Source organism: Gastrolobium bilobum, unplaced genomic scaffold (genome assembly GCF_033153095.1).
Source record: "Gastrolobium bilobum isolate Gb01-03AN ecotype WA unplaced genomic scaffold, APGP_CSIRO_Gbil_v1 utg24964, whole genome shotgun sequence".
In the NCBI taxonomy this organism is placed as follows: Eukaryota; Viridiplantae; Streptophyta; class Magnoliopsida; order Fabales; family Fabaceae; genus Gastrolobium; species Gastrolobium bilobum.
In genome coordinates, this window is record NW_026900011.1 from 34,970 (window position 1) to 50,979 (window position 16,010).

Sequence of the window (16,010 nt, forward strand, 5' to 3'; positions counted from 1 at the left end):
AAAACTAAATCTACAGCGTTGTCACATTGGTTACGTTGATTGACTTTTATATATATATATATATATATATATATATATATATATATATATTTATTTATATATATATATATATATGTGAACTTTTGTTTTAAATATATAATATATGAATTTACTGATTGTTTTTTCCAACACACAGTACATAGTGGTTCAGCTTTCTTTAAAGGAAAAAGTTCACCAATGCTCCTGTGGTTTATTTCAGAATCACTTATGCCTCTATGATTTTTTCTTATCACATATGCCCCTGTGGTTTGTAAAAGGGTATATTTTTTTATCACATATACCCATGTGGTTTCTTATTTTTTACAAAGCACAGAGGCATATGTGATAGGAAAAAAACCACAGGGACATAAATGATTCTGAAGCAAACCACAGGGGCATTGGTGAACTTTTTCCCTTCTTTAAAAGCTATATACTATATAATAATAAAAAGATAGAAGAATCAATTGAAATTCATTTTTACACAAACTTCCGATTTCGCAAACATTCTTTCTCTCTGCAATTTTCGCGTGAAAACAGAGCTCTTTTTCTCATCTCTGAAAAATTGTTGTTCATTCTTTAACCTGCTCCATATTTTAAAAATTGATTATTTTTAAAAATCGATTTCATATGAAATTATATTTTATTTTATAAACTGGTTATTTACCAAACCATAAAAATAATTGGTTATCCATAACCAAATTGCTCCATAATTAAAAAACAAATAAATAAATCTGTTGTGAGTTGTCTTTTTAACGATGCTGATTCATCATCTTAAACATATCGGTGATGTTAAGTCAATTGATTAATTTCGTTGCCCTTTTCGTTTATGATTTTTTAACTTCATCTTTTCCATTTCAAAGCCTTTGCCTTGTCAAGTTGTGAGTTTACCCGGAGGTCTGTATATGGTTTTTTTTTTTTGGGAAAAAAGTTGTTACGTTATATAATAAGTGATTTCTTAGGATGCGACCTTTCGATTTATGTGTAATTTTTTTTAAAATAAATGTTTTCTATTTGAGCCGTTTAACTTTTTTTGCTAGTTTATTGTTTGGAAGTTTAAGTTAATTGACTAATATAATAGGCATGATAAAAGATAATACTTATTTGTTCTTTAATTATAAAGCAGTTTGGTTATGGATAACCATGGATAACCAATAATTTTTATGGTTTGGTAAATAACCGGTTTATAAAATAAAATGTAGTTTTATATGAAACCGTTTTTAAAAATAACCGATTTTTAAAATATGGAGCAGTTTGGTTATGGATTGGTTTGATTTTTTTTGGACATTTTGAACACCCCTAGTTGAAAGGAACGCCCACCTGCCTGGAAATCAAAGTCTACTGATCGTTATGGAAGTCGGTGCATGATTGTCTGTTTCTAATGCTTTCGTCGATTAATTAATGGTCATTATCAATGACGGAATAGAAAATAGTTATGACATTTTCCTCTTGGACTATTAATCTAAAAATGAGATTCTTTTGTATTAAAAAAAAGGGTTTTATTGCTCTCATCTTAGAAGAGATAACTTCTCCTGGTTCCTGGATATAGCTGAACCTTCCTGGTCTCGGCCTGATGATAATGCTGTAAAGTTGAATGTTAATGGTGATGTCTCAGGTGATAAGGCTGCTTGTGGTGGCATCCTTCGAGATTCTTCTGGTTCCTGGATTAGTGGCTTCTCTGTTTTCCTGGGATTTTGTTAACCCTTGCAGGCTGAATTGTGGGCTATCTTTCATGGCTTAATTTTTGCTTGGAAGTTGGGTTGTAAAAGCATTGTTTTAGAAAGTGACTCCTCTCAAGCTATTAGCCTTCTTACCTCTCTTGGTAATGATGCTCGAAGGCTTCCTTTGGTTGCCAAGGTTCGAGCTTGCTTGGATATAGACTGGAAGGTTTCTTGTGAGAACATTCCTAGATCTATTAATAAATGTGCAGACTGGTTAGCTAAGGATGCGTTTAACAGGGATGTTGGTCTTAATGTCTTCCACTCTCCCCAACAGGAGCTGACCTCCCTGATTGGAACTGATATTTGGGACCCTGGAATAGCCTCTACTGCTGTCAATAGTGGTCCAACGGCTTCTTTCTTTGCTTGTTAATTTTCTTTTGCTGGGGCCACGCCCCTTAGATGTACCCAAAAAATAAAAAAAATAAAAAAATTCTCTCATGCTATCTCATTTCAATTTTCACTCCCTTTTTTTTTTCTTCTTGTAATGGTGGGACTCATCTATTTTTTCTCTATAATATAGTTATCTCCTATGAAAGGAGAGCAGTATTTCCCATTAAAAAAATAAAAAAAAATGAGATTCGTAATATAGGTGTAAGAAAATTTACTATGAGCACTTTCTTAAGGAGAATAGGGCTGGTGTGTGGGCACTCTCTCACTATGAAGATAACCTTATCTCAGCCTATGCAATCACCAAGTGAAGACCTAAGAAGTTAATGACTATAAGAAGTTAATAAAATCTTAGCCTTAATCTAAATGAACTCTAGATTTCTTGTGCTCTTCTTACACACTAGGTCTTATTGGGTTTTAGTGAAAGAGTAAAACCCAACAATCACAAACTTGGAGAGCAGGATTTGCGACAGATGTAAAAATTATTCCATCGCAATTGGAAATGGAATTTGTGACAAAATATCATAATATAATTTGCGATGGAGTTTGCAATGGATATCAATTATTTTTTGCGACGATATATAATACCATCACAAATATTGAACTATAATTACACATCTCTTATTATACACGAAGTGCTAGTGTATTTTATTATAAATAGAGGAGGGCTATATGGAGGAGACAGGAACGGAGCCAGGATTTTTCCTCGGGGGCTCCTAGTCTCCTAGAGCTACAATGTGACGATAGAACTGGTACCTAAAAAGGATAACAAAATTGTTTAAAAAAATGACAAAAATGTATTTTCTTTTTATTTACAAACATTATTAAATGTTGAATTATCCGGCTAATCCAATTAAAATTATTCGTAAAGTTAGAAACAAGCACTACGGGCGTGAAGAGATGATAGAATATTTCAGAAAGTACATACGTGAACCAATTTTTATTAATGCATGTTTGTGATTTGTTAGGAGGAAAAAGAAGCATCTATCTTTGATTTCCTTCTTATTCTTTGATAGCAAGAAAAGGGGTCTGAAGAAGAGAATATGGCTTTAACTTCTTGTTGAAGTTTTTTGTTTTTTGTTTTTTCCCTTCTTATTGAAATCACACTATGAGAAAGAGTCTGCAAAGCATTTTTTATTTCTTTGATCTCGATAAGAATCATGATGAGGAGACCATTTTTAATACATCGGATGCACTGAAGTTCAGTGCGATAGACAATTTTATACTATATATTTTGCATAGTACATAGTATAAATTACAAAAGTTATTTTTTTCAGTTCTCTTTCCAGTACAATACAAGTTGATGTGGCACACTCTCATTGATGCGTTGTATTTACTCTCGTAGCATATTAGATTTTTCGCATGACACGATGATATTTGTTTGACTTAATACTTCAAGACTGTGTAAAAGATTTTAGGCCTTACATAGTCTGTTAGCCTTGTGTAAGTCCAAATTATAAATCTGACCATAACTATATTTATAAAATAAAAGGCTTGACCTAGGCATATTAGCCTCTTTAAGCCTATTAGGCATTCAATAATTAAAAAATATTATTTTATTATTCAAAATCATTAAAATAATCATTTTATTAATTTTATTTAAAATAAATAATTTATAGGTCAGGACTTTTTAAAAGAAAGCTTATGACCTATTTTTCAAAAAGACTTTTTAAAAGGTTGAGTCTGTTCTATTTTGCTAGATATAATAGATCAAGATTGACTTGATGTAGAATAACATCAGAAATCATGTCAATTGAACGAAAGCCCTACTCATTCGGTCTACACTTCTTAAATCCGAAAAATAACAATAAAAAAATAATGCAAATTGAAACAAACTTACCGTGGAGGATGAAGAAACTAGTAGAAGACCTTGTCATCTGAATCCACACAATTGGACGAAGATTTGTGGGCAAAATCTCGAGTTGGGGCTTTTCTTAGGAGGGTTAATCGATTGGGGTTGCAATATAACCCTCTCTACCAAATGGGTTTTTTTTTTAAAAAAAACCCATAAGCCGAGATTTAATCGATTAAATTATGATTTTAATCGATTAAATAACGGGGATTTTAAATTTGATTCTGGCATGATTTAATCGATTAAGAAGGAGATTTAATCTATTAAATCACGGGTCAACCTTTTATGCATTTTTTTGATCGTTTAAGGGTGTGCATGACAACCTTCCCAGAATCATTTCTTTTTTAATTTCTTCTCCCGGGAACAAAAATGGATAGGAAACTTGTTTGGTAAAATCGGTTTATTTTTTTGTTCCCGGAATGAACCGATTTAATTTTTGTGCTGGGGAACAGAAAAAAAGAATCAAAAAATTTCTGCTTTTTTGTTCCCTAGCACAAAATGATAAACACTTGTCTATCTCAATTACTCTCCACCACCACCATTATCTCGACACGACCATCACTACCATTGTCGCTGTTGTCGTCGTACCACCAATGTCGTTGTCACCACCACGATTCGACCGCCACCATCACCACCACCTCCACCCATCGCCACATCACCACCACCATATCACCACAACCACTACTATGCCACCACTACCACCACAACCGCCGCCACTATTGCTGCAGCCATTGTCGTCACTATCACCACCATGCCACCGCCACCAACTACCACCACCATCGCCACCAACTACCACCATCGCCACCAACTACCACCATCGTCACCACCGTCACCACCGTCACCACCATTACCATTGCCACTGTCGTCACCACCACCACCATTGCCACAATTACTGCCACCGCCACCGCCACTATTGCTGCAGCTACTGTCGTTTCCATCACCACCATGCCACCGCCGCCACCACCATCGTCGTAGCCACTGCCGTCACCACCACCGCCACCGCCACCAACTACCACCATCGTCGTCGCAGCCACCGCCACCACCACCATGTCATTACCACCACTGCCACTGTCACCGCCATCACCACAGCTACTGTCGTCACCACCACCACCTCCACCCATCGCCACATCACCACCACCATATCACCACAACCACCACTACCACCACCACCATACCGCTGCCACCACCATCACCACAGGCACTGTCGTTACAACCACCATACCACCACCATCATCGCAGCCACTGCCGTCACGACCACCACCATTACCACCGCCACCAACTACCACCATCGTCGTCGCAGTCATTGCTGTCTCCAGCACCACCATGTCATTACCACCACTGTCGTCGTCGACACCATCATCGTCGCAGCTACTGCCGTCACCACTACCACCATGCCATCGCCACGCCACCAACAACCGCCATTAACAACCACCATCATCGTCGCAGTCATTGCCATCACCACCACCACCATTACCACTACCACCATCGCCACCATTACCACCGCCACCAACTACCCCCACCATCGTAGCAGCCACTGCTGTCTCCACCACCACCTTGTTATTACCACCGCCGCCGCCACCACCACTACCGTTGTCGCCCCCGCCACCACTATTACCACCACCACTGCCGCTGCCACCACCACACCATATGGAAAAGAAAGTGTAATATGAAAAAATTTATGCTTAGCAGGAATTATATTTTATTATATTATTTATTATGTTATCAAATGCAATTCTCATTCTCGGAAGAAAAATAGAACATGTTATCAAGCACATTTTTTTTCTCAAAAACTGTTCCATGGCACAGAAATAGAAAAGAATTATTTCTTTTCAGAGTTAGTGCCAAGAAACAGAATGGTTGTCATGCACACCGTAACCGATTAAAATACTTAGGGGTGTATTGGATTGAGATTTCAAAGAATTTTAAGGATTATTTTTGGACAAAAAAATCCGTTAGTATTCGATTAGGATTTTAATGGATTAAGAAAAAGTCACGTGATATTCGATTAGAATTTTAAAGGATTATTTTAGAATCCGTCCAAATCCGTTGGTATTCAATCAGGATTTTAAACAATGGAATCACAATCTCGTGGTATTCAAAAATTCGACGATTTTAATGGATTTTCTATTGGTGTGGATTTCGTGAGACTTTTTAGAGAAAAATATAAATAGGATGCCTCTCCCACAATCTCACCCTAACCTCTAGGATTTCTTGAGATTCTTCTATTGCAGTGTTTTCTTCTTCATTTGGCAGGTTGACTGCTCGAAATTGGGTTCCGCCATGGGAGCTTCGTCAAAACTAAAAAAAAGCATGTTTTTGAGCAATTTTCATCACAAAACAACCCAGAAACAACAGACCAACGAGATTTTAATATAATCTATCTCAAAAATAACATATTTTTGAGAAATTTTGGAAGTTTATAAAGTTATAGGTCGCGGTTTTCTTGGCACAAAAATGCGTGATTTTTGTATTAAAAACAACATAAAACAGTGAAAAAATAACAACCAATTTTCGTTTTACATCAATGAAACAATATCAACATTGAAACTTTCATAATATGAATCCTATATTTCATAACAATACATTTATGAATGAAATTCTTTCACTATAGGAAACGGTTTCAATTTTTTTTTTTGTCAATAGATAACTAAAAGCTTATTTCTCAAAAGTCCGAAAGCAATTTAAGGTTTCAATGTATCGATTGAAAAAAATTTGAGAAATTTTCTAAACTTTTATGTAATTAAACCCAAAATTTTAAATTCAAAATTTTCTTAGAATATTCAATGAAAATATGCATATGATATATGGTTAGAAAACTCTCAACACGTAAAACAAAAATCCCAAGGTTTTCAAGATCAATTGCAAAAAATTTCAAACCATATTTTATCATGAACTTTAGGTTCTATACGCAAATTTAGAATTATTTTTATAATTAAAAAAATTGGATCTTATAATCATATATGCATAGCTTTGATACCAAATGAAGAAGATAATTTTCAACCCATTAGATATGTGAAAAGCTGTTGTTTAGTAATTTTGAATGTTTGTTAAAAATTATATTATGTTTTACTGATTGATAAAATTATATTAGGTTTTACTTTTTTTTATTAATTTCATTGCATTTCTTTTTTATTTTGTATGGGGAAGATTATACTTACAACCTATTTTTGTTTACAACATTTTACAGCGATATCTTAAGCGTTGATTTCCGTCAATCAACGATTATTATTTTCGTAAATCAAACTCACTAATTAATATTTAATTTGCAATGAATGATAACCGTTGATTGACGGAAATCAACGATTAAGATATGGTTGTAAAATATTGTAAACAAAAATAGGTTGTAAGTATAACCTTTCCCTTTTTTATTGACTCTTGTAATTTTGAATGTTTGTTAAAAATTTATATAATTTTTTAAAATCTTATAAATCCATATTGTCCTTTCAAATCTTATAAATTCTATTAAAATCCTTTCAAATTCAATCTTACGAAATCTTGATTGTAAAAAAAGTCTTTTAAAAAAGTCTTTAAAGTCTCTCCAATTCTAAATAGTCTTTTAAAATCTTTAAGATTTTTTAGCTCAAAAAAGTCTTTTAAAATCTTAATCCAATACACCCCCCCTTAGTTAATTGATTTAAAAGGGGCAGGTTGATGGATATTTTTGGGTAAGGGGCAAAATGATCATTATTTAATTAATAAAAGGTAAAAGGGTCAAAAGCCAATGTTTTTTCCTATCTAAAATATTGATAATTACAGTAGAATTTCGTTATGAAACAAAGGGTTCCTTTTTTTAAAATTATTTAGACAACTTGGTCTAATGTTCACCGAAACGACGTAATTTTAGAGTGAAAATCATGGTGTATTTGTAATTTTAATTTATATTAGGGTTATAATAATCTTTATCATTCTAATTTTTTTAATTTTTTACCCCAAAACGATATCATTTCAGTGAACATTAGACAAAATTATCTAAAATAACGTGAGATACTTTTTTCCCTAAAACAAAATAGTACTAGTGAAGATATTTTAAAAATCGAATATTATTAAAATTAAGTATATTAATATAATAAAATTGAATATATTAATGATATCATGGTATTCTATATTATTTAAAATTCAATTTTAATGTAATTAAAAATTATAAATGTAATGTTATAAACATTTAAATAAGATATATGTTACGTGGTCCGAGGAATTTTCTTGTCCAAATTATACATGTCTGCATAGGTTTGCTATTTAAATTTTCATTTTGTTTTATATATGGGTAAAAGATTTCTTGAGTAGTAAATGAAGATAAGTTATCTTCTGTGAGTTAATAATGACATCATTTTGGAACGAAAATCAAGATATTTTTGTAATTCTAATATATTGCAGGATTGTATTAGTCTTTATCATTACATTTTTTAATCTTATAACACCAAAACAACATTATTTTAAGCTCATTGGAGATAATTTTATCTCCGGTGACTGGATAAATACTTTTCCAATTCATATTTTATATTTTAGTTACGATATAAAAGTTGTTCCATATAAGTCTTATTTATGAATAATGTTAGAATATTTTTATGATACCACTGATAAAAATATTAATATTATATTAAACTTGAATTTAAATTTTTAATAAACAGAAAAATATTTCTGCAGTTACTGCATATAAATTATCTGCATTCATTTACTCTCAAAACAACGTCATTTTGGTATTGAAAGATTAAAAAATTATAATTATAAAGACAATAATAATCACGAAATAAATTAAAATTACAAAAACACCATGATTTTCGCCCCAAAACTACGTCATATTGGGCATACTGCAAATAACTTATATGCAGACTGCAGAAAAAGTGAATCCTTTAATAAAATATTGCCTTAGTGTCACCATAATAAATACAATTAATTATGGCATTTAGTATTGTATAATTAAATATAATATAACAGTGATCCTATCGGCCACTAATAAAATCAAGTTTATAATATAAGATAGTATATTTTTATTGACTTTTTTCCTTTTCTAAAAAAAAACGCTATGCTAGGGTTTTCCTTTTCATGGAGGAAAATATAGCTACTGAAGGCCAAACTTCAAAAGAAGAAGAAGATCTACTACGTAGGAGTAATAAGAGAAATAAAGATGGAGATAGGGTGTTTACTGAATCACAGTCTAGGATTCCTAGACATGAATCTTGGATGGTTAATGACGGTAATAAAAAGATGACTTGGCGAGAGATGCTCATGCAACACAATGGTGAAACAGATGACTAGGAAGGAATGGATTGGAATTTGGAAGAAAATGTTGATCAAAGTGCACCTGCAGAGGAAGATGATGTGAATTATGGTGGGATTAAAATGTGGACAGAGGAAGATGGTAGAACTCATTTTGGTTGTACTAGAAAAGGAAGAACAAAAATGCTGAAGGTTTGGGAAAAAGCTCTCATTGTAAAACTACTTGGAAGGAATACAGGAGTGGCTTTCATGAAAAAAAAGATTGAAATACTATGGGCTAGAGCTGGAAAGATTAACGTTACAAATGTAGGTAATGGATTCTATGTGGTGCAATTTAGCAACAAAGATGATCTTCTTTTTGCTCTAAATGGTGGTCCTTGGATTATTTTAGGCCATTATTTATCACTCCGATGTTGGGAGCTAGCTTTTAGACCAAATGCTGCAAGTGTGATGAAGATTGCAGCTTGGGTGCGATTACCGGGTATCCCACTGGAGTATTATGATGAAGCCTTTTTCCGCCGTATTGGTAACTGGCTAGGTAAAATGTTGAAGATCGATAGGACAACTAATGAGCATGTAAGAGGACAGTTTGCTCGAATTTGCGTGGAACTGGATCTTGCTCAGCCTTTGAAGGGTGAATATGTGTTGGACGGAGCAACTAAACAGATAGAATATGAAGGTTTAGGCCTTATTTGTTTCAATTGTGGGCGCTATGGACATAGTAAAGATTGTTGTCCTGAGATACCAGTTGAAGGAAAGGATAATCAGCAAAATCAAGACGGAAAAAAGATGAGGCTGAGTTTCAGAAAAATGGATTAGGTCCTTGGATGGTGGTGCAACGTCAACATCGATCAAGAATTCAAACTCCAATGGCGGACAACAGGAAGCAGGAACCGGTTCGAAGGGAATCAAGGCATAATCAAGGGAGTAATCAAGGGAATAATCAAGGGAGTAATCAATGGAGTAATCAACCGCAATCAAATCAGCCGGTTATGATTGATAATCAATCAAATTCCCGTTACGCTGCTTTAATGGGCTCTAATGAAGATGATATTACTCATGATATCCCAGCGACTAATCCGTATGCTGTTATAAATGACGTCAATATAGTGGGCCCTCCTGTTAATATTGATATTAGTACATCTCAAGGGTCCAAACACAGAAACCTTAGAAGCCGTCCTAATGTTGAATTACAGGAACACCCCAACCGATTTACGTTAAGTGGGATTACGACAGGTCATGAAAAAGAGAATCAAATAAATGGGAAGATAGTTGACAGAGGTACCTCAAACAATAGTACAGCGAACTTGGGGAGGCAAGTTGCGATTCATAATAGTAAGGACATTGGAGGTAAAAGCGGTGGAGATTCCATGGTGGCTAGGAGTACTATTGCTGATTATAACAAAGATTGTTATCAAATGGAGGTGGATAAGGATGGTCAAAATATTAACGGCTTAGATCATGGCTTGTCCCAACCAAAAGCGCCTGATCCAAGTAGAGATAAAGGAAAGCATATCCCAATAAACCATAAGCTCAATATTGAGGTGGAGATGATTTCAGAATCTGAAATTCAGTGCAATGACAATGGGATGGCAGTGGACCCACAATCCTGCCAAATTACCATTGATTAATGTCTTTAGTTACATGGAATTGCCGCGGGGCGGCAAAAAAGTGCTTCAAATCAACGTTTCAAATGATGGTTCAAAGGCATAAGATTGAGGTGGCAGCTATTCTTGAACCTCGAGTAAGTGGTTCAAAAGCAAAACGATAGTAAAAAAACTGGGTTTTAATAATTCAATAGTGGAGGATGCTCATGGATTTACGGGAGGTCTTTGGTTACTATGGAATAATGATAGGTGTCAGGTTCAAGCATTAAAACAGACCCATCAATTTATTCATGTTCGTGTTACATTGGCAGATCATCAAGCTTTTCTTTATACTGTTATCTATGCAAGTCCTAGAGAAGAAATTCGGAAGAGACTTTGGGATGATTTACTTCAGTTATCAGAAGATATCTCGGTTCCTTGGTTAATTGCAGGTGATTTTAATGAAATTGCTTTTCCAAGTGAGAAACGTGGTGGTGCTCCAGTTGATACTAGCAGATGTAATAAATTTGCTTCTCTTCTAACTGATATAAAGATGATTGATCTTGAAGGAATAGGTTCTAAATTTACATGGCGAGGACCAATATTTCTTCATTTAGATAGAGTCTTTAAACGTTTAGATCGAGCTTGTAGCAATGCTGAATGGAGGTTGATGTTTCATAAAGGCCAGGTTCGAGTGCTTCCTCGTATTAACAGTGACCATAATCCTATCCTTATTACCTTAGAGCCAAGCAAAGTTGATGGGGTGGAACGCCCTTTCCGTTTTCATTCTTTTTGGTTGGATCATCAATTTTTTAACAATTTCATCAAGGAAAACTGGCGTCAAGATCAAAGAACAGTTGATAGTCTTCGTGATTTCACTCCTCTTATTAAGCAGTGGAATAAAGATGTGTTTGGTAATATCCATCATAAGAAGAACAAGTTGATTGGTAGGCTTGAAGGTATCCAGAGGGCAATTTCTGAGCAGAATAAAAGCCATTTGGAAAAGATTGAAGGCAAGATAAGGGGTGAACTTGAACAAGTTTTAGAACAGGAGGAACTTTTGTGGTTTGAAAAGTCTCGTGCTACTTGGATAGCTCAAGGAGATAGGAATACAAAGTACTATCATACGAAAACAATTGATAGACGTAGAAGGAGCAAGATCTTGGAGTTGAAAGATGATGCTGGAAACTTGATTAAAGAAGATCACAACATTGCACGGGTAATAAATGCTTACTTCTCTAAACTATTTTCTGAAGAAAACCATGATCTTCCTTGGGTCCAGACTCTTTGGCCAAAGGTGGACGATGAGACTGCTGTTAACTTAGGTGCTCCAATTTCAAAAGATGAAGTCAGACGAGCTTTCTTTTCTATGAAAGATTCGAAAGCTCCAGGGGAGGATGGCTATACCGCGGCATTCTACAAAAAGAATTGGGAATTTATTGGTGAACAGATTTGGAGAGATATCAAGTATTATGCAGAAAAACCTTCCAGCATTGAGGAAGTCAACGGTACTCTGATCATTTTGATCCCCAAAGTTCCTAAGCCAATGTATGTTTCTCAATTCAGGCCTATTTCTTTGTGTAATGTCATTTATAAGGGTATGAGCAAGATCATTGTGGATAGGCTTAAGCTTACAATGGAGAATTTAGTTTCTCCTTACCAAGCTAGCTTCGTGCCAAATCGTCAGCTTCAGGATAATATTATAGTAGCAAAGGAGCTAGTTCATTCTATGGGGAGAGTAAAAGGAAAGAAAGGTACAATGGCAATCAAACTGGACCTTGAAAAAGCTTATGATAAACTCAGTTGGAGTTTTATCTATAAAGTGCTTATTGAAGTTCAGTTTCCTGATTGGATGATTGGTGTTATAATGGCTTCTATAACTTCTAATCGTTCGAGGGTCTTGATAAATGGTGTGGCTTCAGATTGCATAGTTCCTCAAAGAGGAATTCGTCAAGGGGATCCAATCTCTCCTTATATTTTTGTGTTGTGTGTTGAGAAGCTTTCCCACTTGATCGCTGAAAAAGTGACTATGGGTTCGTGGAAGCCTATTAGAGTCTGCAGAAGAGGGCCGAGTGTATCCCACCTTTTATTTGCAGATGATATCATTCTCTTTGCGGAAGCAGATATGGAGCAAGCTAAGGTGATTATGGATTGTATTAATCTCTTTTGTGAGATGTCGGGGCAAAGTGTTAGTGCAAATAAATCTTTGATTTATTTTTCCCCGAATACTGATACTCAAGTTGCTGCAAGGATTGTCAACAGAATGGGCTTTAAGCGCACTTCTAGTATTGGCAGATATTTAGGCTCTATTGTTAAACAAGGGAGATATATTAAAGCAGACTATGGAGCTACCAAGGATAGGACACGTTCAAAACTGGATGGTTGGAAAAGCCATTGCCTTTCTTTTGCTGGTCGAGTTACTTTGGTGAAATCGGTCATTGCTGCAATCCCTTCTTTCCATATGCAGAATGGTCTTTTACCAGTAACGTTTTGTGATGAAATTGAGCAGATACAAAGGGCTTTCATTTGGGGAGATCAGGATAGCAGAAAGCGGGCTCATTTAGTAGCTTGAGATCAAATGTATAAACCCAAAGATAGAGGTGGTTTGGGAATAATTAACCTTCGACTACAAAATGAGGCTTATATTCATAAACTGACGTGGAAGATGTTAACTAAGAAAGATGATTTATGGGTTAAGATTTTAGTAGCCAAGTATGGTAGAGGTCAAGACTTAAGGAGAGGTATAAAGGCAAAATCATATGACTCTAAACTTTGGCGTGATCTTGCTAAATGTTGGAGTAATTTTCTTGCTGGTCTTAGATGAGAAATAGCAGATGGTTCTGAAGTAAAGCTTTGGACTGATAACTGGTTGGGATGGGAGGAAAATTTGCAGCAGTTGTCGAGCAATCAGGTGTCGTGGGAGGAGAGTCAGAAATCAATTGCAGATTACATGGTGGATGATGGTTTCCGTCTTGAAGTTGTTCATCAATTTATGGAGTCAGATTTGGCTGATGCAGTAAGAAATCATCTCAGGCTTATTCCAAGGAATGGGGAGGATAGATTAGTTTGGATCAATAATCATCACTCAACTTCTTCGGTTAAGGTCGCTTACTGTAATCTTATGAACTTCCCAGCAGATGTTCACACTAGCTTATGGAAAAAAGTTTGGTCGTGGAATGGACCAGAACGAGTGAAAGTGTTTATGTGGATGACTTTGCTTGCTAAACTTTCAGTGCGCAGCAGAACCAGTAAGTGGAGCGGAGGTTCAAATGTCTGTCCCAGTTGTCCAAATCATGAGGAAACTATTATTCATGTTCTTCGTGATTGTAGACATGCTAGGAAAATTTGGCAATCTTGGTTTACAGGTTCGATACCCAATTCCTTTATGAATTCGAATTTGCAGGATTGGTTGACTTTAAATATCGATAACATGTGGTCCTCCAATAAAGTGAAGGACCGGAGGGATATTTTCTTTACTACTTGTTGGTTTTTGTGGAAGTGGAGAAATTTGGAGATCCATGAAGATCATTTCTGTCATGATGAGCAATCGCAGGCTTCAATTTGGATGTTTGTCCAACAGATTCTGCAAGCCCGAATTTATTAGCGCCGTGGTGATTCCAACGATAGCGTTTGGACAGCCCCCAAGCAAGGTTGGGTTAAGTTGAATTGTGATGGAGCTTCTTCTAGTGGCATGAAAAAAGCTAGTTGTGGTGGTATATCAAGAGATCACAATGGATCCTTTTTGGGAAGCTTCTATTGTAACTTAGTTTCATGCAATCCTCTTGATGCAGAATTATGGGGATTACTGAAAGGTTTGGAACTGCTTTGGGGAACAGGATTAAAAAGAATAGAGCTAGAATGTGATTCTATCCAAGCCATCCAGATGTTAAAGGAGCAGCATGAAGATCCTAGGGACTCTCAAGTCACTAGCAGATTGAGATTATGGTTAAAAGCAGATTGGACTATTCATCTTGTTCATACCAAGAGAGAAAACAACAAATGTGCTCATTGGTTAGCTAAAGCCGGGCAGACTAATAATCTCCATTTCAAGATTTTTAAAGATCCTCCTCCTTAGTTGATGGAACTTATAGTTGCTGATGCTAGAAATATGTCTAGCTTGTTAGTTTCTGATTTGTAATTTCTTTCTGTTTCTGGGGCTTAGCCCCTCTTTATTTACAAAAAAAATAATAAAATAACACTTTAGTTACAATCCTCACATTTTTGGTTATTTTTAAATCCATTTCATGCTTATTTTAATCTTTAATACATAATAAATTAGAGGCTCATAACTTTTCCAAGGTCAAGAAGAAAATCCAATTAAAATTGGTTACCTTACATGTTTCTAAGTAATAAACAAATAGGTACAAATAAAACTTAAGTTGTGAACCCAATGAATCTGCTCATATCTTGATTCCTGAATTAGTTTGAATGCGTATTAAGAAGAAATACTCATAATATGCTTAATGTGTTCTTTTCCTCTTGAATTCTCAAAAACATTTTTCTTTTGAAAGTCACTAAAACATTTTTATCTTAAAAGCTCACTACCACCTATGTAGCACCGATACTGACACGGGACACGTGACATGATACGACACGACACTCCGACACGTTAATTTTAAAAAATGTTAGATTTCGACACGTTAGGACACATTTTGATATTAAATAATATTTTCGATTTATTTAGTGTATATTATATTTAATATTCAATAATTTAACAAAAAAATGAATTTAAACTTATAATATTAATCAATTTTGCAAAGAAACATAAGATATCCCAAATATTTATATTAAACTCAATAAAATGGTAATCATAATCTAATAAATCTAATAGTTAGAACTAAAAACTCAACATAACGTAATATTTGAACCTTTTTTTGAATTTCTATAACGCGTGTTGGAGTGTCGGAGAGTGTCGAAGTGTCAGACACGACACATCAAGGTTTTTGAAGTGTCGGTGCTTCATAGACTACCACTATGGAGAAAAGAACCAAGTATGGTATTTATAAACTTTTTCTCAAAATCAAATCCTAATGAAAAATCTAAAGATTATCATGATTTTTAAGAAAACTTTCCAAAATATCTTTTTGAAATTAAAATCAAAATCTTCAAATTAACTTTCCAAAAATAGATGAAATCAAATCAAATCTTTTAAAAAGTAGATTAATCTTAAATTAACTTTTTTCTTTTTTAAATCAAAAATCAAATCTTAAAAATCTATTTGGATTAAAAAAA

The 16,010-nt window shown here is 34.7% G+C and overlaps 1 protein-coding gene across 1 annotated transcript; it reads left to right on the forward strand.

The window, feature by feature from the left end:
• Positions 1-9,237: 9,237 nt before the first annotated feature.
• Positions 9,238-10,011, forward strand: LOC133294849 (uncharacterized). The gene has a single exon (XM_061493604.1). It carries the CDS (start codon positions 9,238-9,240, stop codon positions 10,009-10,011), a length of 774 nt encoding a protein of 257 aa, XP_061349588.1.
• The last annotated feature ends 5,999 nt before the right edge of the window (positions 10,012-16,010 follow it).

What these genes read in the sequence shown, in the direction of transcription:
- LOC133294849 (XM_061493604.1), top strand. Translation starts at nt 9,238, where the DNA reads ATGGATTGGAATTTGGAAGAAAATGTTGATCAAAGTGCACCTGCAGAG.